The sequence below is a fragment of the Netta rufina genome, assembly GCF_964035555.1.
Source record: "Netta rufina genome assembly, chromosome: W".
Taxonomy (NCBI): domain Eukaryota; kingdom Metazoa; phylum Chordata; class Aves; order Anseriformes; family Anatidae; genus Netta; species Netta rufina.
Genome location: NC_140139.1, coordinates 1,029,977 through 1,053,663, shown reverse-complemented (window position 1 = coordinate 1,053,663; position 23,687 = coordinate 1,029,977). Strand labels below are relative to the sequence as shown.

The 23,687-nt window shown below is 45.2% G+C and overlaps 1 protein-coding gene across 13 annotated transcripts in view; it reads right to left on the bottom strand.

Moving 5' to 3' along the window:
• Positions 1-23,687, bottom strand: part of TCF4 (transcription factor 4) — a 176,772-nt gene that overhangs the window by 119,679 nt on the left and 33,406 nt on the right. For 12 of the 13 annotated variants that reach the window (XR_014619249.1, XM_084304351.1, XM_084304348.1 and 9 more), the window contains one exon: positions 949-1,010. Coding sequence is in view for 11 of the 13 variants with exons in the window: in XM_084304351.1 (XP_084160477.1) it covers positions 949-1,010 (62 nt within the window). In the remaining 2 variants the exon portion in view is untranslated. Of the gene's footprint in view, positions 1-948; positions 1,011-16,206; positions 16,300-23,687 lie in introns of those variants that run through there. The other variant, XM_084304343.1, reaches the window with a different exon arrangement.

Genomic DNA, 23,687 nt, shown 5'->3' with positions numbered 1-23,687 from the left:
AAAAAGGGGATAAAAATAAAAGTGACAGACGCGAGCGGTAATGACGTAATGGATGCTAAGCGGGAGGGAAGAAAAGGTGTCGGGCTTCCAGCCCTCGGTGACAGGGCCAGGGTCCCCGCCGGGCAGCACCTGGGGACCCCCTTTGAACGTGGGCACCTACCAAAAACCCACCCCGAGGGGAAAGACGGGCCCAAGGACGAGCAGCAAAAGCACTCGGGGGCACCAAGCAGCAGCCTGCGCTGCTCACCAGCCTGGCTCCTTCACGTTAATTAGAAAACAATTAAAAAGCAATTTAAACAAACTGGCTGAATAAGGGCGTAGAGTGAGAGCTCAGCCACTTTTTGCCCAGCCTAAGAGTACTTCATGCCTTTGCAGGATGTAAACAGAAATAACGATCGTGACGCTGGAGCACCGGGCGTGCAGGGGGGCTCTGCACGGAGCAGCGCTCGGCCCCGCTGCAGCCCGAGATGGCTGAAGGGTCTGCACGGCTAAAGGGTCTCTAAAAGGGTCTGGGAGCTGGTGCTGTGAACACCAGCCTGCCCTCGGGGTCCCTTCCCCATCTCCTCGAGAAGCTGCGCTGCCTCGGCCCTCTTTGGGGGCATCAGCACCAGCCACCCCAAAAAAAAAAACTCACTACAAAATGTTCAACACCAGCATTCGCTGCTCCACGGCCAGGTGGCTGCTACCACACCAGGCAAAATGATTAATTAATCTTCTCACTACCTGTTAGCAGCAGCGGAGCAGGTGCCAAATTCAATCACAGGATCAGGTTTGAATGCTTTTTTTTTTTTTAAAAAAAAAAAAAAGGCAATTTTAAAGGGAACACAAGACCGCTGCCAACTTCGCATGCCCATTTCTCTGCACAATCAGGTGTAAAACTCATATTTAAGATTGCAAATTTACATATGCAGGATGTCTGGTTTGGGGAAAAAGATTAGATATACTTACCCTGGATGGACTAGGATGTCCTGTATTCCCCCAGGACCCTGAGCTAGTTCTGTCTTCTACATCTAGGGACAAAAAAGTTCTTTAGGCTTTATTGCAATAATTCTTTCCTTTTGTATAGGCACTTTTAAATTAATGTTTCAAATTAATCTCCTGTTGCCTTTAATTAAGAATCAGGCACAGGGCTACTACGATGGTAGTGGCTTCTGACCCACTGCTTAAATTAACTCATTTAAATTCACAGCAGAAATGAACCGGACCCTCAGGAACCTGAGGTTTGAGCATAAAATTACTCCAGTGGCTCAGCGCTCCTCGCCGCTGAGGAGTGGCTGCACTCGACCACTTCGAGTCCTGCCAGAGCCTCCAGCACAAAACCAGGTATGGTCAAACAGTAAAAAACCAAAATCTGAGAAAACAGAGCAACTGGGAAGTTCAAGTAAAGACGTATTTAGGGTGTTAACTCTCACCGCCCTGGCGAGGCTACCATTTTAGAAAAACGTTTTGGCACAGAAAAGCACATTCCTAAAGCTCAGCACATAGCAGGTAGCTCGGGTTTTGCCTTCACTGTTTAATACAAAATTCATTGCAATCGTTAGGAGACACACAGCGTTTCAGACAGTCTGACAAAAATCACATCAAACGTTTTGCATAAGGTGCTCTCCACATTTCATAATCCCCAGTATTTCTTCTGATGGTGGTATTTCCATTCCACTTTCCCCGGGTTTTTCCCAGTAAAAAATGAGATATTGTCAATGAAACCAATTTACTAGTATTAAACCTTCCTTGTGATGCTTCAAGGCTCCACGTTTGTGGGAACAATGAAAAAAAAGACATAGGACCTTCTTCACTACACACCCCAGCTGCTGAGGCCGTGTCCCATGGGTGCCCAACACAAGGCCGCGCACCTCAAGGCCGGAGGTCGCCCCACGGCCCAGGAGAAGTCACTGACGTCCACCTCCTGCAGGCCTGGCACCCTCTGCCCAGGAGATGTACACTTAAACAACCACAGCCACCACAAAACCTCTACCAAAGCAAGTTGGGAGCCTCAAGAGACTTTCCTCTGGCCTAAAAATTGGATGGGTAGACGTACACCAGCAACCTCAGCACACGTTTCAGGGAAGCCTGCGAGTAATTCCACCAAAACCCCAGTTCACACCGGTGTGAATTCAGCTGAGATCACTCACACTCAACACAAACACATCCTTGAGTACCCTGATGGACCACACTGCTTTGTTTTTTTACATACTGTGTGCTAAATATCAAGGAATGTGCCTGGCGTCGATCTATAGCGTTATTGCACGTTTCAGTGCTATTTTCTAACTTACTCCCGTGTGCCCACCAGCGCCCTAATGAAATAAAAACCTTGCTTGCCTTTTGCCACGCACAAACAGTAGCTTTAATCTAATTGGAAAAAGATGCGTTTGTTTTTTTTTTTGCTGGTTGGAGAAACTCTGAGTGCTCCCTAAGACTACAAACACAAGAGCTACCTCCCCACCTGGTATTGCTTCAGCCACTCCTGGAGGAGTAGCGGGAACCTGAGTCACCTGAGACACAGCTATGGTCATTAGCACTTCGAAATACAGGTGCTGTGACCAAATCTGGTTGGTTTCCAACATAAAAAAAAAAAAAAAAAAAAAGTGTATAGTTTAATACTTTCCCTCAATTACAATTCCTATTATCTCAATAACAGATGAACGTGTTAATAGCACAAGACACTCTTAGGTAAATATTTAATTAAGCTCCAGAAAAAGAAAGAAAATGTGTATCATTTACCTGACAGATCAGATCAACCATTCTATTAGGTTAATTAGGCATATTTTTAAAAATCATTTGTGTTATGTAACAGGCAATTAACTCTGTAGAGCCCTGATCCATTGCCTGTTAAAAATCAATGGATATTATCCCATTGACTTTGATGGGCATCGCACCACCCTGGAGCACAGCTTCCAAAATCCATATTAAACCCATTAGAAAAATTAGCAAGAGAGACGCACACGCAGAGATGCTGACATCGTGCACATCCCTCAATATTTCCTACACCTCTGCTTTGTATTTCATGTACCCCAACACGTGTGCTAGGAGCAGTGCCGAGCCACCAAGGCCCCTTACACTGGTTTATGGTCAGGGCTAGGAGCAAGATCTGAGTGCTTTAGCAGGCTTTTTGGGCTGCCATACCGTACTTTTTATTTATATTTTAAGAATACAGATGCCGTGGTCTTGGGGCACGGCAATGAGTCACCTAAGCAAACACCTGAGAACTGCATTTTGGGATCTTTTTTTACCGAGTGGCCCTAAGAACAGGCAAGAGGGGGATCACACGCAGCCCCAGGCACCCTTCCCAAGAAGGGAAAGGTTACTTATGGGCTTACAGTTAAACAGATGGTTTTGGGGAAGAGGTGAACCCTGCCCACTTGTCCTTTCTGGCACCCTTTGCTGTGTTATCCCCATTCCTCCCTTGAGCCAAGGTGCCCATGGCCAGAGGGCACCATCAGATCCTTAAAATGACCCGGGAAGAACACATACCTCAGGGCTGGGTTGCTCTTTATAATTTGTCTTGCTTTAATTTGAGTCCATACAAAGCTCAAGTTCGCCCACCAAAGTTAAAAGTTCTGGACTCTGATCAGAAAATGACAAGCAATGGCTCTTGTGCCTTATCTTCAGGGGTCGTGTCTTAGCTTTCGACCAATTTTCTTTGTATTTAGACTTAAATGTGCAAACTACACTATATTACTCTGCAAAACATCAATGAGAAGGCTTAATTAAGTAACACTGACAGATAAATCCATTTCTTTCGCAGTAATCAAATCAAAGCAGGTTGACATAACACAGGAACTTAATACAGTTATTCCCTTGTAATTGGAAAAAGGCCCTTTACTTCTCATTAAAGCAATCTTCTGGGTATTGGCATAATAAGAAGGCTCAGGGCTTTAATACTGCCCTATAAAAGCCCCAAGATACAGACCCCTTAAGCAAACATGCCAGATTATCTAATTCCTTGATCACAGTGGAACATGTAGTTATTGTTTTAAACTACTAATTCTTTATCTCGGCTACAGTCAAAAAAGAAGGAACTTGGTCTCAAACACATCATGGAGCCCTATAAAAACCTAAGCCAGAGCTGAAGAATAAGATGTATTAAGATTTTTTATTTTTTTAAAAAAAAAGAACACTAGCTCTTTAGCTGGGAAATCAGGAGCTTACTAGGATGAAAACTAGTGTTAGAAATAGAAAAAAAATAATAATTTTACTCTGTTTGTAGATTTGCCAAGAAATATTCTTTTTCCTGCATTTTCAAGTGGAATTCCCATTTACCTGTGTGATACACCCAGAGCTCTCAGCCCTTCCTTCTGCCTGTGGCCACAAAGGGTTTATACGGTGGGGCAAAACACAGGAGCACTCAATAAATACATGGACATCTGCACCTTGCCTCTCTATCACAGTTAAAAATATTCTTTCAGCATGATCCAGCGAGCTATCGACAGGCCAACCCAGCTAACTTCTGTCCCCCTCTAAACGGAGCTCAAACCAACAGCACTTCTCCCTCCGACGAGAAGAAAAAGCCCCAGTAATTGCTACCTAGTTAATCTAGCCTGGATTGCTAATAATTTAGCACGGCAGATCTTACAAATCTTTTTGCAGTCCCCTAAACCTAACGCTGGGAATTTATTAAGTACCCCGTGAGGACTGCCACTTAGGTAATTAGGACACCGAAGCCCTAATGCCACCAAAGTCAATGCAGAAATCTCCAGTGACTTCTTCTCAGCGCTTGGGTTTATCCCACAGTGCACGAACTTGGACACAGATGTAATTTTCTCCAGAATCTGGCTCCTGGAAATTAACCTCACTTAATCAGAAGCACGAGGCAATGCGACGTTACCAAAAGCAAATCCTCACAACCTGGGAAAGCAAATCCTGCGGATCCTAAAAGAGAGGCTGAGGCTGGCTGGATTCAAGCCCTGCCACCTCTCTCGATGATCCTGAAGCACAAAGCAAGGCTTCTAGACCTTGGCTGTAACACCCAGTTCCTTCAACTTTTTTTTTGGTAAACATTTCATTCCCTTAAGAGCTTCCTAAAGGGAGGCGTTAGGCTTAGAAATTAATATATGCATATATTTTTCTGGAAATCCACCCTACCCTCAAAAAACCCTCCTCTTTGCAGGTATAAGCCAACATACTTGGGAAATCATCCAACACTATAGCAATAACGCAGGACAATAAATTAGATGACTCTGGAAAATAATTTCATTTGAGCCTCCCACCACTTCCAATAACAATTTCGAGCACGTACATGAAATCCTAAAATCACAAGCTAGAAAATGATATTCTCACGCTCTACCCCAGTAAATGGCAACACTGATATCAGAATGGCTTGGGTAGGAAGGGACCTTAAAGATCATCTAAGATCACCTCTTCCCACCCTTCTCATGCTGTCATCCCTACTTCTGCCCACAAATTAAGTAACCTGATTACTATGCTCATGCAAGTACATAGAGAGGCACCCATTATATGCTTTTTTTTTTTTAAGATGCTCAAATAAAGAGAGCCGAAAGGGCAAATTCAGTTTGTTTTCATTGGCTGAACCTCCTTGCTTTGAAAGGACCCGGGTGAATTTTGGCTTCTGTGGGAGTTCCATTTGATTTGTATTTGATTTCAGTTAAGTCTGAAATTTCATCTTTAGTATTTTTGTTCGCCGAATCCAGAATAAATAATATTGCATGTTTAAACAGCAATATCCAGAGAAGCAGCACAATCGAAATCATGACTTTTAGAGAACGTGGTAAAACAGTAGCTGCATGAGCAGCCTGTACTCAGAAGCATGCCCGTGAAAAATCTGGCCTTTACCCATCAGTTTCAGAGCAAGAAATACAGAATTGTTTCTTTAACTTTTCTTTAACTTAGTGCTAGGGCCATGTATTCTTTGAAAGGGGCTGAATAAACGACAGAGCAAGCCAAAGATAATTCCTGAAGACCGATAATTTCGTGCAAGTGCAAAATAATATTGATATAGTTACTTGTGTTAGTAGCTCAGAAATAGAACTGTGTTAGAAATCCAAAAATCCTATAACAAATTTGGAAAATATTTTAACACTCAAGCGCACAAAAATGCTTGAAATGACATTTTATCCTTTGCGACCAACTAGAGCACGCGTTTCACAGATGCTAAGTGCCGTGCTCTTGAATTTACCTATGCAGCAAATGGGATCAGTTATGGACGGCTAGAGCAAAAGGGAAGTCTCCCAAGAAGTTGTTGGTGAACGCAAATTACTTAATATGATTTCCCAAAGCCAAAAGGCAACATACTGTACTCAGAATTAATACATTTGCTTAACCTCCCTTAAAGTGGCGTAATGTGTTTGCGCTGGGGGAAGGTGCCAAGGAAAAGGGTGTTAAAAAAGCAGTGCTCGTCCTGCATGTGAGGAGTGGGCGTCTTCCCGGACGCCGTGCTTGGGTCGAGGCTTGCTGGCTCAGACCGTTGTTTCGTTTGTAGCATCATAAAATCAGAGTAACATGTTATATGCTCCGACCTCCCCAAAAGACAGAGGGCAAAGATGACACCAGAAGGATTGCAATGGAAAGTCTGGCAGTGAGGCTGCTACAAAAAATGGCACAAAAACACACAAAAAAGGTACCCAAGGCAGCTAAGAGGAGCAGGAGTGACAGTTCAGGAATAGGTAGCCCACGTTTACTGGGGAAAGTACATTCGAAAATATGAAAATCCCTCCCTAGACGGGCTTTTGTGGTGCTGGTTTTGGAGTGACAGAACAGAAGAATGATAAAAGCAGGTTGGGTGAGTGGTATGAGCTGATCTCTGAGGGCTTCAGCGCTAAGGTCCTTGAGGAAAGGAGTTTGGATAAAGGAGAAACAGGAAGGGTATGGACTACAAATAAAACCACCACCTTTTTCATCATTATAATTTTACCATAGACAACCAAAGATACAGTTTATTTGCTAAAAAAATATATACATAAAGTAATAATTATGCCCATACGTTGAGTGTGTATGGCAAGTGGTCTATTTGCAAAATACACACTTCACTTCTGAAGCCAGCCAGTACAACTTGACCTGTATCAGAAACCCCTTTTATATGCTAACCCCGAGTATTTCCCCTGAAGAGCCTGCCAACTGGGTTGATTTGCTAACATGAGCTAAAATACACAGAACAGTGAAGGAAGAGACAAATATCTTAAAATTCCACTTTTATCTTCAAGGAAAAAAATAGCGTATTAACCCAAAGTAATTTTATAAGGGATTTAGCAGTCAAAATATCTTCAAACTAGAAGGAAGAGGACCGCGATCTCTACACAAGAGAGATTTGTGTACGCACCACAGTAATGTTTGATTAGCATTTCCCATTGTATGAATTACAGTTGTGTCAAAAATGAGAAGGGTGGGAAAAATCCGAGACTCTAATTATGATTACCATCCGCAGACAAGTATGATAAACGGATACCTCGGGATCGCTATTACCCCTTTGTGCTCTGAAGCACCTTACAAACAGCGTGTCAGATACTGCTAATACAAATTAAGTTAAACAAACCCATCTTGTGGATTGAGACCTTTTCTGCTAAGCGTTTGATTTTCCAAAAGACTGTTTTTTGCTTTTTTTTTTTTTTTCCTCGGAGCATTATGGCTGAAGAACTCAATAACAAATGAGCCGAGCGGAAAATGACGAAGTACAGAAGGAGGATTAAAGGCCAGCAGATGAAGGGAAGAATAAAAGTTGGTCACCTGGACATTTCGTATGCTAAAGGACTGGCAAGTTGAAAATGCAGATCCATTGATGCAAGGCTTTTTGAAGATTCTGAGCTAAATATCATCAGGACGTGATAAATAAATAGACGGGGGGGGATCTGGAAGAAGGGCTGCATGAATCTGGAAGGTGACTGGAGAAGTCAAGGACTGACTTCAGCGAGAGAAAGGAGTCAGGAGATGGAGGCACGAACAAAAGCACAGACTGCAGGGCCCTGGAAGCCGGGGAAGAAAACTTCACTCCGACACGGGAAGCAGCAGAGGATGTTGACAGACTGCGGCACAGGATGGGGGAAGTTGCACAAAGCTCAGGCAACAGCTCGGTGAGGGAAGAGGAGAGCACAAACAGCGACGCCGTGCACCTCCAGCGTCAAGTTGCATACAATTAGCCTTTCCGTGAGAGCAACGTAAAGAAAGCACAGGCTCAAAATGGGAAAAACTCTACGACTTATTTGATAAACAATTTACTATTGGTTTGCTCAAGGGATTAGATACAAAGCTTTAGGGTTTTTTTTGTTTTGTTTTTTTCTTCCAAGGAAATAGGACCAGCTGCCAAATATATACAATACACTTCAATAGCTTCTGTTAAAGCCACAAATAATTGGAAAATTCATTCGAATCAGATGGTCATTTTACTTTACGCCTGGATTTTCACAGTCTATACAAATACCCGCGGACAGTCTGAGGCACCACTTGACAGCACTTGCTATATAAAACATCAACAGGGTAAACAACCTAAACTGTTCTCCATCTTAATATTCATCACAAAGGACTGCATTATCCCGCCTTCGGATGAGGTCATAAAACCTCACATTGTGTTTTCCACAGTTACATAAGCTATTTTCTAACACACATACGACAGCCTTTCTGCCTGTAAGGACAGCCGACTTTCACGTATCCATGCCATTTGCATAACTCCGGCATTTAATCAGCTCCTATCAGATCTGATGAAACTGTAAGCAGACAGTACAATAAAGTTTAAGGTACCGAGGTGCCAAGTGTTGTAACGCCCTTTGCAGCTCATCAGGATACTCTAGGTTTGATGTTGTCCTGGTTTTGGATCGATTTAGTGTTGACAGTGCTGTGCTGGACACAGGGTTCGAAGCAAAATGTTTGATTGATTTTAACCCGAGAGGACACATTAGCAGGAAAGCATCCATTTCTTAGGACTCTCTCAGTTACAGAGTTCATAAAACAGTGTTTAATTTGTATGTTTGTATATAATCTATACTAAAGTACTTAATTTTACCTGAACCCCATACATGCATTCTACACTGCATCCTAGAAATATTTAGGGGCAGATTACTTCCACTCTCCTTGTGTTCCCAGATTATGAAGGTCTCGGCGTGAAGCAACGGGGCGTTTGACTTCCAAACTAGCAGTCAAAGCCAAGAGGTGGTGGCAGACATTTGATTAAAATCCTGATTACGGCTTAGTGGAGGACTGGTTAGCGTTCGGTCAGAGGTTGGACTCGGTGATCTTGGAGGGCTCTTCCAACCTAGATGATTCTGGGAGCTCTGCGTTGAGTTTAAATCGACGTTTTTGTTTTGTGCATTCGTGCAGCCTATGGAAGCATGGGCTTTCCATGGAAAATCCGCATGCAGCTCCAACACCCTGACGTTCTGTGAGACAGCCGTGTGCTAACATGCTATAAACAAAGCACATGGGCTTGTGGAAGAGAAGAATCACAGAAACGCGGCTTCGCTGCCCAAGCCAAATGAATGATTTCATGTTTAGCCACGTAAGACGAGCTCTTTCAAGAACCCAAGCTTCAAGGAGTGTCATTAGCCTGATACACAGATGCCATTTCTAAGAAGTGATGCACGCTTGCACAGTAACACTCCGAGTTGTTATATGAAGAAGCTGGCACTCCGTATCCAAAGTTTTTCCAGCAGAGCAGTAATACCACGATGCACGTTTTACTGTGCCATGAAACATTAGGTAAATTTGTGCTTTAGTCATGAAAACTAGACAATTCCTGAGGTTTACACCTGTAGGATTTATTACCCACAGAAGGACCCCAAAGCCTTTTGATAGAGCAAAGACAGGCACGGAGGAAACACGAGCAGTGACAGCTCCAAACGTTGGATTTAATTTAGCTCCTAATTAACAAAAATACATGAAGAGTTGGATTCACAAGGAGCACCCCTCTCCCAGATTGCTAAAATAAGCTGAATAATTGTAGGGAACAGCATCTAATAATTCACTGATCGGTTCCACTGCATTGGGAACCTCGTTAAGCATGGGCAGTGCCGCTGCCATACATCACACCCTCCTGGGGAGGGCTCCGGGGGCACCCTCAGCTTAATCCAAGAACTTCTGTAAAAACCAGGGTCCTGGCATCTAAATAGGGCTGGATGGGGTCTGGCACAGATCTCCAGCTCACCCTGAGACCCAATTCCACAAGCAGACCGTGCAGGAAGGTTTATGGTAAAGGCACGTAGGTGCAAGGTACATCTAGGGACTTTTCCTACCTAATAATAAAAGATGTAAATATTTGTTATCACTCGTGCAGTTTCACTTTGACCCAAACGGTCCCTAACTGTTAAAGTTGACTGGTGACTTTGAGGGTGCAAAAACAAATAAATGAAAGCCATAATTAGTGGAGGCAATCCAGAGGGCTTAAGGCCTCTTTTCTACAAGGTCTGGAGGCAGAAGCGAGCTCGCAGCAGCACGGGGAAGGGGTCGGCTCCTCACCCCTCTGCGCTGGGGGCTTCCAGCTCCTCACCACTGCTTTGGGGATCACTGCATCTCCAGCAGGACCCCTGCCCATGACACAAGGGATGAAGGCTGGCTTGGGTCATTACACAGGAAAAAAAACCCTAAAAACATGCAAACTTCTTTCTGTTTTGGGTGGGGAATAAATTCAGGGATCGCTAGTTTGCGTTGAGCGGATGGCTCGGGATCGCGGGCGCATCTGCTGGGGCCGTTTCTGTATACACTCCGCTGCGATGCCGTTATCGAAACCAGATTTTGTTGCAGAGCACACCAGCAGCTGGGTTCTGTACCTCTCTGGCCAGTACATGACTGGTTAATTCCCAATATTTATGTTTCTTGGAAACAGAAAGATTAGTGAGGAATGTGTAACTGGAAAAGGCGAAGGTTTTTTTCTAAAAAGAGGGAAAAACAACCAAAAAACAACCTCCACCAGTCCAGATCGTCCAACTGGCTGTTGCAAAAGTCACAAATTAGATGGACGACAAAAGAAATGATCCCATCCTGATTGCACACCATGCAAAGCCGATGAAAGGCAAATCAGATGGAGACAGAAGAAAAATCTCCAACAAAACGACAGGACATTTTCTGCCACACTTGTAGTCTTTGGAGAACAGCGCTTTAATTTTAAGTGTACTTTAGAATGACTTCATCTATATGAAAATGCCATTAAAACTGCCCTGGATGTATTTGCATTTAAAGTGCATTACGACAGCCTGTAGCCAACACTTGCTATTTAACCGGACCCCTCGCTATCGCAGGACGAGCCGTGTGTTTCTGGGCACCGAATATGAACTGACAAGGGAGAAATCCACCAGAAATCAATGCTACAGACATTTTAACTGATCCATCATGCTGTAATGAGAAAGGATTTTCCAGGCAAGGGAGTTTATTACGGTTTCAAGGCCATGCTGTGACTTCACCTGACTTTAATCCTCTCTCTTTCGAGCAGCCTCTGGCAGAAGGACAGACCGCTGGTTCGACTGGGAACGGGCTGGGGATGGAAACCACCAAAATTCATGCACAAGTGGTGCTGGTACAGGTCTGGGCTTCCAACAGTCACCACCTCTCACAAAGCTTCTTAAAATGCATTTGCCATCAAAGTTGGAAATCGGAATGGGATCAATTTGGTGGCCAAGGGGGGGCTCTGGCTACGGACCTGAGCAAACTGCTGGCAGATGCAAATTTTTTCTTTCCACTCTCGCAGACTTGAATTTGCAAGGAGAGAAAGGTCAGGAGGGAGACTCCTTGGTCCCAAGGAAGACCTCAGACTGAGCCTGCAATTTTGCAACTCCGCAATGTTCAAAGAAAGCTTCCTTTCTTTGATTTCTGTTTTTAGTTTTCATGGTGTCTTAACCTCAGCTCATGGCTTTTGTTTGTTTTTTGTTTGTTTGTTGGTTTTTGGTGTGTTTTTCTTTTTTTTTTTTCTTTCAACTGCAAACAAGAGTTAGAAGTTTCCCCTTGATTCAGGGCAGAAAAGAAATGCTGGGATAATTGCATCATTTTTCCTCTGGCCCAATCTCGTGGTGCAATGTCAAGTTGGCACCACGACACAGGAGGCTCGCAATGCTCTGCTGACTGCAGCTCTGGTTCTCTTCCCACTGCTTGTACCTTTTCAGGCCCAGATCACTCACAATTCCTCACTTCATGAACAAGAAATCCCAGGTAATGGTACCACGTGTGTAAGGCACCTCCTCACGGGGTCTCTAGTGAGATTTCCATCTTTTGTCTTAAGTTTTAATGTACGTTATACGCAGAACTAAATACAAGAGCATCCACTAATAAAATATGTATTTGTTCAAAGACTTCTGGCTCACATCAAGAGAGTAGTTCGGACTTTAAACACATTTCCTGCAGGAGGAGGACATGCAAAGTCAGTTTGAGACCAACTCCAACAGTTTCAGCTCACCAGCAGCCTCCCAGTTCACCCAAACCACGTTGTAATGGAAAAGAAAAAGCATGTGCAGTCCAACTCTCAAAAAGAGAGACATACACCCACGTTATTTATCTTAACCGGACACATTTGGGGAATAAAACACAAAGAAAGGAGCAAAACGCTTCATGCGATTTTCACCATTCAATATTTACAAAAGGAAGTCTATTTTTCTTCAATGTCGCCACTAATTAGCGGTGATGCATTTTGATTTGGGGCCTACGTAGCAGAACTAAGCTCCCTTTTTTCACCCCAAGCTGTCCAGGACCAGCCACGTGTTTCCTACACCCCTGTGGTTTGCTCAGGTACTCCAAAACGGGAGGGCAGGAGAGGAAAACGACTCCTGAACGCCTCGCTGCTGCCACATCACCACTATCCAAGCCTTCCCCGCTGCCACCCAGCAAGTCTTTCTCCAGAAAACGAACACAATGCACTTGCAACATCCAGACAAGGGAACAGTATAAACAGGTTATGATGACAACTGAATCGGATGCGTAATGCTTTAAGTGTCTACTAATTCTGCATTGTAATAGAAAAGCTTTAAAAAAAAAAAAAAAAAAGCATGACATCCGCATGAATGCCAAATTAATTCATTATGATCAGCGCTACCACAATGAACACCAAATTAATTCATCACTGCAGAATACACAGAGCACTACCCACTCGTTAGGCTTGCTGACGACAATACAGGGATGACAATCCTCGCCGAACAGCCGCAGGAGGTCACAGGTACCGCTGCCTTGCCCGCTCAGGAGCAATCTTGCACGTGGACACGGATTTCAGCCACCTGCCCCAACACGTGGGTTGGTTTCAAATACAGACTATGAGCATGGCCAGCTCCAGCACACGTTATTCCCTAGTATATAAAGAATTAGCAACGACGCTTCCTTTTTCCAAACCAGATCATTCCAGGAACTCTCCAGGCTTTGTCCTTTTACAGGATAATAAGGAATACCCCAAATAAATCTGCTCCAATTCCTCTGTCTTCACCATCTCTCCTATATAGCTTCTGGGATCCAACATTAAGGCTGTTAGCAAGGTCTTTTCGCTGGACTCTTGAGTCAACTGCATTTGACAAAACTCAAGTTTGAGAAATTGTTTTGCGCTTTTGGAAAGTTTCCACTCCTCCAGGAACAGCTGAGGCATGGCTGCAAGCCTTGAAGCTTGTGCCAGGGATAACTTACATAATGGCAGCGTTTGATTTTGAACTGAGAGATCACTGAGAGAGGGGCTCTTGAAGCCTCCTTCATCTCCCACCTTCTGAGGCACTGCCCTTTGCTCAGGCAGCATCTGCTATTTTTCAGCCTGGCCATATGCTCGGAAGAAACTTACGGGGCTTCGAGTCTCTCGCTGTTCCCAAAAAGGCCCCAATACCTTTGCAAGGGAACTCAGAAAAAAACAAACAAACACAAAAGCCACCTGTAAGGAAAGGATGGAAACCGTTTCAGCAGCTGGTCCTCCTTGCTGGACTCGAGGCCCAGATGTCTACCCAAACCCAAGTTGAAATTACTCCTCCCAACGTTATGGAAAGCAGCAGCTCCAGCAGGGAACGATGCCAAGAGGAGAAGTTCCAACGTGTTGCTGGAAATCCTGTCCTTAGCTCGTCATTCAAGTCTCCTGTTTAAGTTACAGGGACTTTGGAGAACACTGCTGAGAACTCAACCTGTGAAAGAGCCCATAGCTTTCTAAAAGCTGTTTTTAGCTAATTCTCTCCTCTTCCATTACTTTTTCCACCATCAAGAAAGAAATTGACCTTAAAGAACGATAGTAGCCTTTGAAATGAAGGTACAGCACTTAAACCTGCAGAGATGGGAAGCTGTTCAACGTGTCCTCCATGGAGCAATGCAATTTATTCAAGGTCTTGGTGGAGCACACTACACCACTCCGATAAAATACTTCTTGCTGTTACGTTCCTTAAGGTTACGGAGTGGAAAAACAACCACAAGCTCAAGGAATGGAAGTTTTACACCCACCATGTCTGGATGAAAGTCCTTCCCAGGACATCCTGCCTTGCTCTTAACTTCTGAATTTGCCAACAGAAGGGTTTTTCTAGAAGGGTTTTTTTCTAGAAGGGTTTTTCCAGCAGAATTGAGGGGAGAACTTTCATCTGTCCTCCCCCTCTCCCTTCACAGCACTTTGCTAAGCTAGAGAACACGAACCCAGCCATCACTTCCCAACCGAACCTGGCTACCTCCAAGGGTAGCGATGCCAGCTACGCTTCTCGTCTTAGAGGAGCTGGTTTTGAAACCAGAGCATTATGTCCTTTAGAGGATCCAAAGCTTATTTTCAGAAGTGCTGATACCAAGCAGACGTTTGTTGAAGAGACCATTGCAAGGGAAGGGAGTGCTAGTTCATTTCAGCACATCCTGTTTACAGCCTGTGCTACTTTCTAAGTCATTCAACCATGACAATTGTTGTCCTTCTGAATATGTTAATTGTGATATTTTTATACAGCTCCAGAACATATTTACAGACCACAGCAGACTTTCAACAACAATGAAACTTGTAAGCAGTAAATATAGGACAATCATCCAAAAACAACCAGCTATCCTTCAACACGTCTTGGCATTTGGGACACCATCGCCATTCAAAACATATGTTAGAGAAAGCTTTGCAGCACAACCCAGCCGAGGTGCTTCTCTGCCTTATGCTTTCGGTTTCGTTGCCGTTTCGGGACCTCGATGCCATCTCGGGACCTGCCACCCTCCTCTGGTGGCGGCATCCAGAGCTCACTTTGGGGTTCCTCTGCTTGCTCCCCATCCAACCTGGGAAGGGAACGGGTGGGAACCCACCAAGGGGCTTCCACCAGCAGCTGCCCAAGCACTGGGGAGGACAGCTTGGGCAGGAACAGCTTGGCCAAGAGCCCAAAGCCACCCCTGGTTCCCCCTTTTGACGTTTTTACCTTAAAATTCAGGGCCCCTCTCCCAGCGACTTGTTGGCAGCACTTTCGGGTATTTCCAACTGCGACAAGCCCACATTCAGAACCAGAGCCGCAGAGAGAGGCACAATATATTTTAATTATACATGTTTACTTTAGAGGAAAGTAAACAAAGATCAGTTTAATGAAAAGAGACTAACGTAATGGAAGCAGCTGGAAGGTTTTTTTTTTTTTTTTTTTTTTTTTTTTTTTAAATCCAAATCACCATTTCTTCCATTATTTAAAGTTGTGTCCAAGTTTTTTTTTTTTTAATATTTGAAATAAATCTAAACCTGTTTTTTTTTTGTATGCTAAACAGGTACAAATGCAGTATTAAATACTGCTTAAAACCCTAAAGTGTTATGTAGTCGGTATATTTTCCCCCATTTAATTTATTCAAGGTCTCTCTTTAAAAAAAAAAAAATCACTATAAATTTTCAGCTCTAGTGGCAAAAGGTTTATTGGTCTTTGTACTTCATTAAAGGTTTTTTATAAAGTCATGTTTGTTCTTTTGAGTAGCAAATAAAACTACTGAAAAGGGCAGGTTGGTTTTTAAGAGACAGATATGACCTAAAGGGAACACATTTTACTGTAGTGAAATAAACTGAGGAAACAGTTTGCAGATTAAAAACCCCTTAAAAGGAAGCATCATCTTTGGAAAAAAGAGTCTTTGCCGAGGAAAACAGCTGGAAACAGGAAGCTTTTGTGCTTTCATCCTGCCTGCTTTGATACCACCGCATCCCCATATCATAAAAAGGCAAAGAGAATGTCGTCAGCTGCATCTTATTTCAACCGTGCAGGACGGGGGGGAGGCTTCGTGGAGCAAAAGCAGGACTGTCCATGAATTCACGCGTGCACATACATGTGTATATATACACACACACACACGTGTACGCTTAGTCTTTCCTTGAGTAATTAATCAGGAAAATGAGCGCAGGTTCATTACCTCCTCCAAAGCAGAGTACAGCACCTTGTACGCTTCTCCTTTGAAATAAATCTCAGCGCTGCCTTGATTTTTGGGGAGAGCCAAGGCATTTGGTGGCAGTGCTTCTCCCGTGGTAGCCTGTTGGTGTCTGCAGACCTCATCACCTCTGAATTCAGACTATGGGACAGTGACACTGGCTGTTTTTCCCAACACCATCTCCATCTCGAAAACCCAAGCTGTCCTCCTGCTGAGCGATGCTACCAGCTTCTGAATTTGGGGGTTTTCTTGGTTTCAAGACAACTTCTCACCAGCAGCCGCTGAGAAGCTGGTTGTGTTCTTCTGCATGCCTCGTCCCCAAACACGCTCAGCAAACTAGCCCTGTTATAAAGCATCGCAGGAAAATACAACATGAAGCCTTCCAAAGCTGCTAGAAGCTCGGGCAAGGCAGCAGACTTTTCTTACTCTTTCCAGGCAGCTAACCAAGCGTATTCTTCTCTTAATTTTTTAATACTTTCCTGTAGAAGAGCGTTTCGATGCTCTGCGTGACACGGGGTAAGAAAACAAGAGGTATATACACAAGGACTGACAACCTTCAATTTGAAAGTTTCCATTAATGGAATTAATCATGTTTACACAACTTCCCGCTGTTAAACTTATTTCATATCCTCATATCTTTCATCCAAGCTATTTCCCCTACCAAGAACAGAACAAAAACTTCCCCAAGGGCACGGGATCCAGTCAATTGTTAGCAGTAAATGCTCTCTCCTGCTGTCTCTTTGTCAGCCTGTTTCAGCCTCTCCTGGCTGCGGCGAGCCAAGGTTGCTGCTGCCTCGCTGCCTACCTATTTCCCAGTCCGAGGCCACTTTTTTCTGCTCTTTTCCTTCTGTTTTAAGCCAGACGGGAGTGGGATCGCTAGGCAGAGCTGGCTTTCTTTCCCCGGAGCAGTGGGGCAGTGAATCGATGTGGATGGTGCTTGCTCCCTAGCTCAGTTCTCCACGTAGAGCTGTGACACTTTTCACTCCGGGAAGGCCAGGAGCATCCAAAGGAATTGGATCTTCAGTTGCTTCTCTATGCAGAAACCAGCACTAAGCAGCATCAAGTCTCCTCCCTTTCATACATATCTACAGCTTCCAGCACAGGACACGCCACCCTGATGCCCAAACCAGGCAAATAAGTTTCCCATAAGATGTCGTAGCAGCTTTCTGAAGCTCAAAGCCTCGAGTTCTGGTTTTTCCTCGCTACTTGTGTACCAGATATACCCTGATCCGAAGAACACGCAGATGTATATCAAAGTATATGAAGATGCACCCAGAGAAAGGCTCCGGTAAATCCAGGTGATAAAACCTAAGTGCACGCATTGCATAACAAGGCTGCTTTACGAGCACCGAGTCTGCAGTCTTCTCCCCTAAGAACAAGCAATTATGAAGGTGAAGAAAGGTAACGGCTTTAAAACAACACGCTAATCCCAATATTAGTGCCTCGGAAAGGGAGAACTGCCAGGAATTTGGAGTAATGCCCAGTTATCTGTCTTACCTTCAGTAATAAAACCGTGCTATAACCGTGAAGATAGGATACGCGCTAACCTTGTTTGGGTGGGGGGGTTGGGGTGTTTTAACTGTTCATCATAACACAAGCGATAATCTACTGGCTTTAGAAAGAGCTAGAGATACTCATCAACGTGCCAGCATGAAGTCTTTTATTTAGCATATAAGTTTTAGAAGCCTAGTTCACTTCCCTCCTGCGAACGACTGCTTACGTCTTGATTCACTTTAGCTACTGAAATAAAAAAAATAGTGAAAAAAAAATGCTGGAAGAGGCAATAGTTGACTTGCTGTTCCAAGACCAAGCAATTCGGGGCCAGGAGTTGGGTTTGACAAGATCTTAGCAGCTGTCTACACAGCCTGGGGACTCCTCGACCCCCTTAGCACCGCGCTTGGTGGCAGAAGGTGGCACGGGGCTGTCCCCAGGAGGAAGGGGAGGCATGCCCACCTGGGAGACAAACAGCTCTCAGGACACCACGTTTCACACCGAGCTTCCTATTCCGGGCAAATCGGATGTAGAATTCCCATTTTTTAATCTGGGAGACTGCAGAGCCGATGTATAGCAACATTAAAAACACGCAGAAAAACAAGCACGAGCCTCAGATGCCTGTTTTCTCTATGTGCCCAAGCCAGCCTCCAATAGCTGTAAATAAAATTATAGCAGCAGTTTGTTTACAAGCAACATCACAATTGGAACAATAACAGACTAGTCACAAAACCAACAGAAATAAAATATGAGTCAACTCCTGCTTTGCCAGACTGAGGGCTCAAGATGGGCCTGCGCCGTCCCTCGGGGATCCCAGCGCTATAAGCACAATAACAGCAGGACATGCCTCATTTCCTTCGGCTGCTCACCATGGCTCTCTCCGAGATGTTTGTAAACTTCCTTCCTCTACGCATCAGGCTGTCAAACTGTCGTCAGTTCAGGGGGACTAATAATATCCTGTTGATGCCCGTGCTGATCGACCTCGGAACAAAATAGAGGCGATGTACGGGCCTTTGTGCACACAACGTGTTGGTTAAGGGAATAATCCAGGGACAGAGCCATGAAACTCGCTCGAGCCGACCAGCTCTGAGGATTTCCAGCTCTTCTTCAGCTCAATAATGGGGGATTTTGAATTTCACCACGGAGAGCACGCACAGTTCCCAGGGAACCAGCTCCAAAGGAAGAATATCGACCGCTTGTACCTCCTAGGCAGCCACACAGCAAACCCAACTCCATTTCTGAACCAGAAACTCCATTTCTGAACCAGAAACCTTCAGATCCTCAGGATAAACGCTGCCAGAGGAGTTCCTCGGGGCTGGGAAGTCAGCTCCGGGTCCCCAGAAGCAGCGCTGGCTTTTCCAGCTTCGGGAGGAGGAAGCGCACACACAGCGCAACTGGGAGCCAAACAAAAGCCATTGTGTAGGGAGCAGCACTAACGAGAGCTGATGTGGCTTGGATTAATTGTTAAAACACTGAGGCAGAGCTAGGAGGATTGGGATGTGAGGGGGAAGATTTGTTTACGGGACAAATGAAATCGATAGGATCAGATTTCCCCTCCTGATTTAGGGGAACTGTGACCTCCTCACCCCATATCGAACAATAGGAAATATTTTCCTTCTCCTCTCTTTGGGAAAGTGGCTCTGACTTGGTTTATACAGGAATTAAAACCAAGAGGGGCACGCAGGCTCATGTTCTTGAAGCCACATCTCTCTGAAAACCACGTATCTCAGTGTTCACACAGGGAATTAGGCATCCACATGGGTGCCGGCACCTTTACGCTAAATAACTTGCCTGGAACCACGCAGCAAATAGATGTACATGTCAGGACATAGTGGGCTATTTAAAATCCCAGAGGCTGGGGGGCGAAGTTCTACAAGTTTATATGTGTATTTCTGTGTACATCCCACTCCCCTTCCTCCTCCCGTGTGGTTATTCATGTTTTTGGGATGAACAAATTCAAAGTGGAAAGGCCAGCAGCAGAAGGGAGAGATGCTGCACGGAGGGCAAGGGCATCCTCAGCACTCCAGGACACTCAGGTCACCCACAGAGCCAACTCGTGTCCAAGTTACCCTTACAAGGCATGGGATTTTCTACCGAATAACAACAAAAGAAGTGGAAGTGGTAAGGGCTCCACAGGTAAAGGGAGAAGCAGGTGCTCCGTTTAGCTTTTACCGTCATTTACAAGGCTCGCTGGCGTTTCTTTTTCAAAGCCCTATCAATTTTACAGCACGATAGAACTTTCCGATTTTGGATGATAAAAATTTGCCAACTTGCAAAGCGAATTAATGATTCAGTAAAAAAAAAAAAAAAAAAAAAAAAAAAAAAAAAAAAACAGCCCCGGTGTGAGCTAAAATAAGCAAGTTCTGCAGCAGCGAGCAGCAAACACAGCCATCAGCCGGCTGGGGCAACATTTATTTTTTATAGGAAATCTGTATAATGGAAAACACACGCAACCCCTCGGAATTTTCCTATAAATATCTAAGTGCTCCCAAATCGCTGAGCAGAGCGCGAGCGCGCTCCTCTTCCACCTCTCGCAGGAAATGCTCGATGACTTCCCGTCAGAAAGCCCCATAATCACTGTCTCTCCTCTCACCTTTTGGAATTGCCTCGCCGCTAACGTGTGTCTCAACTTTCTTTCTAGGATTCAGTAGGAAGTCTTCTCTTCCCACCCGTGCCTTGCAGCTAACACTTCGGCACTTGGAAGAGTTGCGTGTGCTGTTTGCCCGGGGGATTTCGGGTGATTTTATTTCGCCGTCATTAAAGCCTGCTTGAGTTTAGGGTCTGAGGACAAGGTTTACACAGGTTCTGGTGTTCAAAGTGAATTTGTAGGTGTGGGTAAAAAATACAGCCCCCTTTCTGCCCTCATGACCCGCTTCTGACACAGGCACGGCCGCAGGAACACCTCCACCTCCCAATTTTGTAGGTTATTTGGAAATAACCTATAAAATATTAGGACCATTCCTAAATAGACGTGCATCTGAGGCTCTTGTTCGGTTACACTCCACATCCCGCACCCCTGGGTGGCTTGGGGGCAGTACAAAGCATTATTTTCACTATTTTAAATGAAGCAATCAGACACCACTCCCTAATCATTCCTCTCCCCATTTTCAGTACCCTGGCTCAACACCGGACTTCGCCCGTCCTGTCCTCACAGCCCTTTGTGAGATCCACGATAAAATTTGCTTCTTTTGACTGTTAACCCCAATATTTGATAATATCCCTTGCCAGCTCAATTTACAGACATTGCATAGACCAGTAGAGGTGATGGATGTCGCATACTTATAACGGGTTTTAAATCAATTTGCAAAGCTTCAGGTCCCCTCCAGATCCCATAGCTGAATGGGGCTGATGCAGCACCCTACAGGAGCAGGGGCAGCGTGGACCCAAAAAAACTAGGGTCAGGGCTGCAGGAGCTGCTTGCAGACCCTTGGAAGGGGCTGACTGGGAGGGGAACATCTCTGCTTGCCCCAAAGCATCTCCGTTTATTACACGGTGACTTTAATTTGTTGTTCGCTTGCCTTTAAGAGCACGGGGTTTGTAACAGGACTGGTAGCTCCATGGTCATCACTAAACACCAGCATTGGAAATTCATTGAATAAAAACATAAAAGATCTAAGGGACACTTCGGGGCTTGCATAAATATATTAATTGGGAAAAAAAAATATGGCATTTCCCAGATACACACAAGCAGCAATGGTTACTTTGCATGTTCGCTTGCCGAGGAGCAACAATTCCTGAAAGACTCCAGCCTCCTGCCCCTGTTGTGGCTGAGAGGAACAACAAAATACTTCTGGCCGCTCTTGGGAACAAGTCAAGGGGAAAACATGTTGTTTTGGTCACATTAAAAACAATGACAACCACTACTGTGCTTGCGGGATGGGCAGAGACAACAACATCTGACCACTGCAGGGCTTGTGATTCAGGGATTGACAGAAAACTGCGCAGAGAAAAAACCCCGTGGGCATCAGTGCAAGCTGAGGGGAGGACAAATGCAGGTCCTCCTGTCCTCCGTGCCGTTCCCCATCCCTCCTTACCGTCAGGTAATTAGCGAGCCTACCTCGGCTATAAAGGAAAAACTCTTCCCAGCCGGCCTCTGATCCTGCACTAAACTCATTTGAAATAACTCTTTTAATTCCAAATTAACCCAATTACTGCTTGAATTACAGGAACTACATCAGAGTACTTTCCTGGGAAGCGAGGTGATGTCATGCGCCGGGCTGGTGCTTGAGCACGGGAAAGGATTACAGGAGGAGAAATGGCTTTAAGCAAGAGCCACGGACCGCTTGGGGTGGGAAGGGGCGTCTGGTCCCACCTCCCTGCTCAGGCAGAGCCAGAATCCACAATAAAATGAGTGAAAACACATCTAATTTTGTCCTTCCCCCCCCTGCTGCCCCATAAAGGAAAATGGTTAAGAATCCCAGAGATGGCTGTAAGGTCCCGCAGCTCCCGAGGCACAAACCCTGGTTAGGGCACAGCGCAGGCACCCAGTGAGGCATTTAACATTAGCCCTCAGCCACAAACCCCGCTGGGGATCCCCTGCAGGACCTCAGGTGATGCTGACCATGGCTGGACACGGGGCTGGGAGCTGCCAGGCAGTGCCCCGATGAGGATGCTCGGTGCAGGTGGCGCTGGACGGAGCGGGCTGCAGAGGACACGCTTCAAGCAGCGGCACCCAGAAGCACCTCTCCTGCACGTAAGAGGATTAGGACACTTTTTTTTTTCCCCCTCTTTGCTTGCCCAACCACCCAAAGCTGCATTAATGAGTCACCGCTGCTGCTTATGTCAGCAGCAGCCCTTGGCTCGAGCGCTGGGTGCCGAGCGGGGCCGGGGAGAGGAGCTGGCCCCGCCGAAGGAACCGGAGGTTTCTGCTCAACTCCTCCGCACACAAATTTGTTTTCAATTTCCTTAAATCCAGGTATTATAAAGATTGACCTCAATGTCGTCTTTTAAGCTCACTCTGGAGATTTAGATATGGTTTATGGGCTGCAACATGACTAGTTAAATCAAGCCTTTAATAATCTCCTCGGTCCTAATACGTTCCGTTCTCTCTCATTTAGAATTTACACTGAGCACAGGTTTTGATGCTTGAAATGTGTTTTAGAGAGAATAAACACAAGTGCTTTTCATTTCTAGCAATCTTTCTATCGTGGTCCCTTCCCAGCACGCTGGGGACAGGGAGGATAAGGGGAAAGAACCAAGGGGGGCCCCAAGTTGTTCTGCACCCAGCGCCTCCATCAGGCAACCCCTTTCACTCCCCCCTCTTTAATTTTCACTCCCTGATCCCACCACTCCCTCTGGACTTCAAAGGGATGGGAAAATTATACTCAGATCCAAAAAAAAATGAATAATGTGTTAGATTCAGCACGCCAAAAATCAAGGCTGGTGCCCACTAGCCCTGCGCCTAGCCCACCCCTCAAAGCACTCCATATAAAATTTGCTCTCCATTGAAAAAATGAATAAAAAATAGGTTGGCCTGACTTGTCTAGTGGAAAGCAGCCTTGCTGCATGGACTCTGACCTTGTGCTGGAGCATTTCCATTGAGAACGAACCCTGCTGAGGGCACAAGGTGAAGGATGTGGCTCAGCACCGTGTGGCCACACTCTAGAAGGGACCTGCAATGGCTGGGCTGAATGAATTGCTGTATAAACTACAAGAACATTGGGATCCCAAAAGAAAATTGGGTTGGCGAGGGGTTACTTTTATGACCAGCAAGAGCCGTTGTCAGCACCCCAAGATGCTGAGGAAGGCGAGCAGCAGCCTTCCTGCGGCCCCTGCCAGAAGGAGCTGCAGCATCCCTGCCGTACGCCGGAAGAGTTGCTCTCTCCTATGTCTGCCCTGTCAAAGCAGGGATTGCCAGGGAAGAAGTGAAAATAAATACAGGAAAATTACCCCAAATATACGAACACATCTGAGAGATTCCCATTTATTTTTCCCTGACCTTTGTCAGCTATAATTTTGTAGGAAACTAATAATGA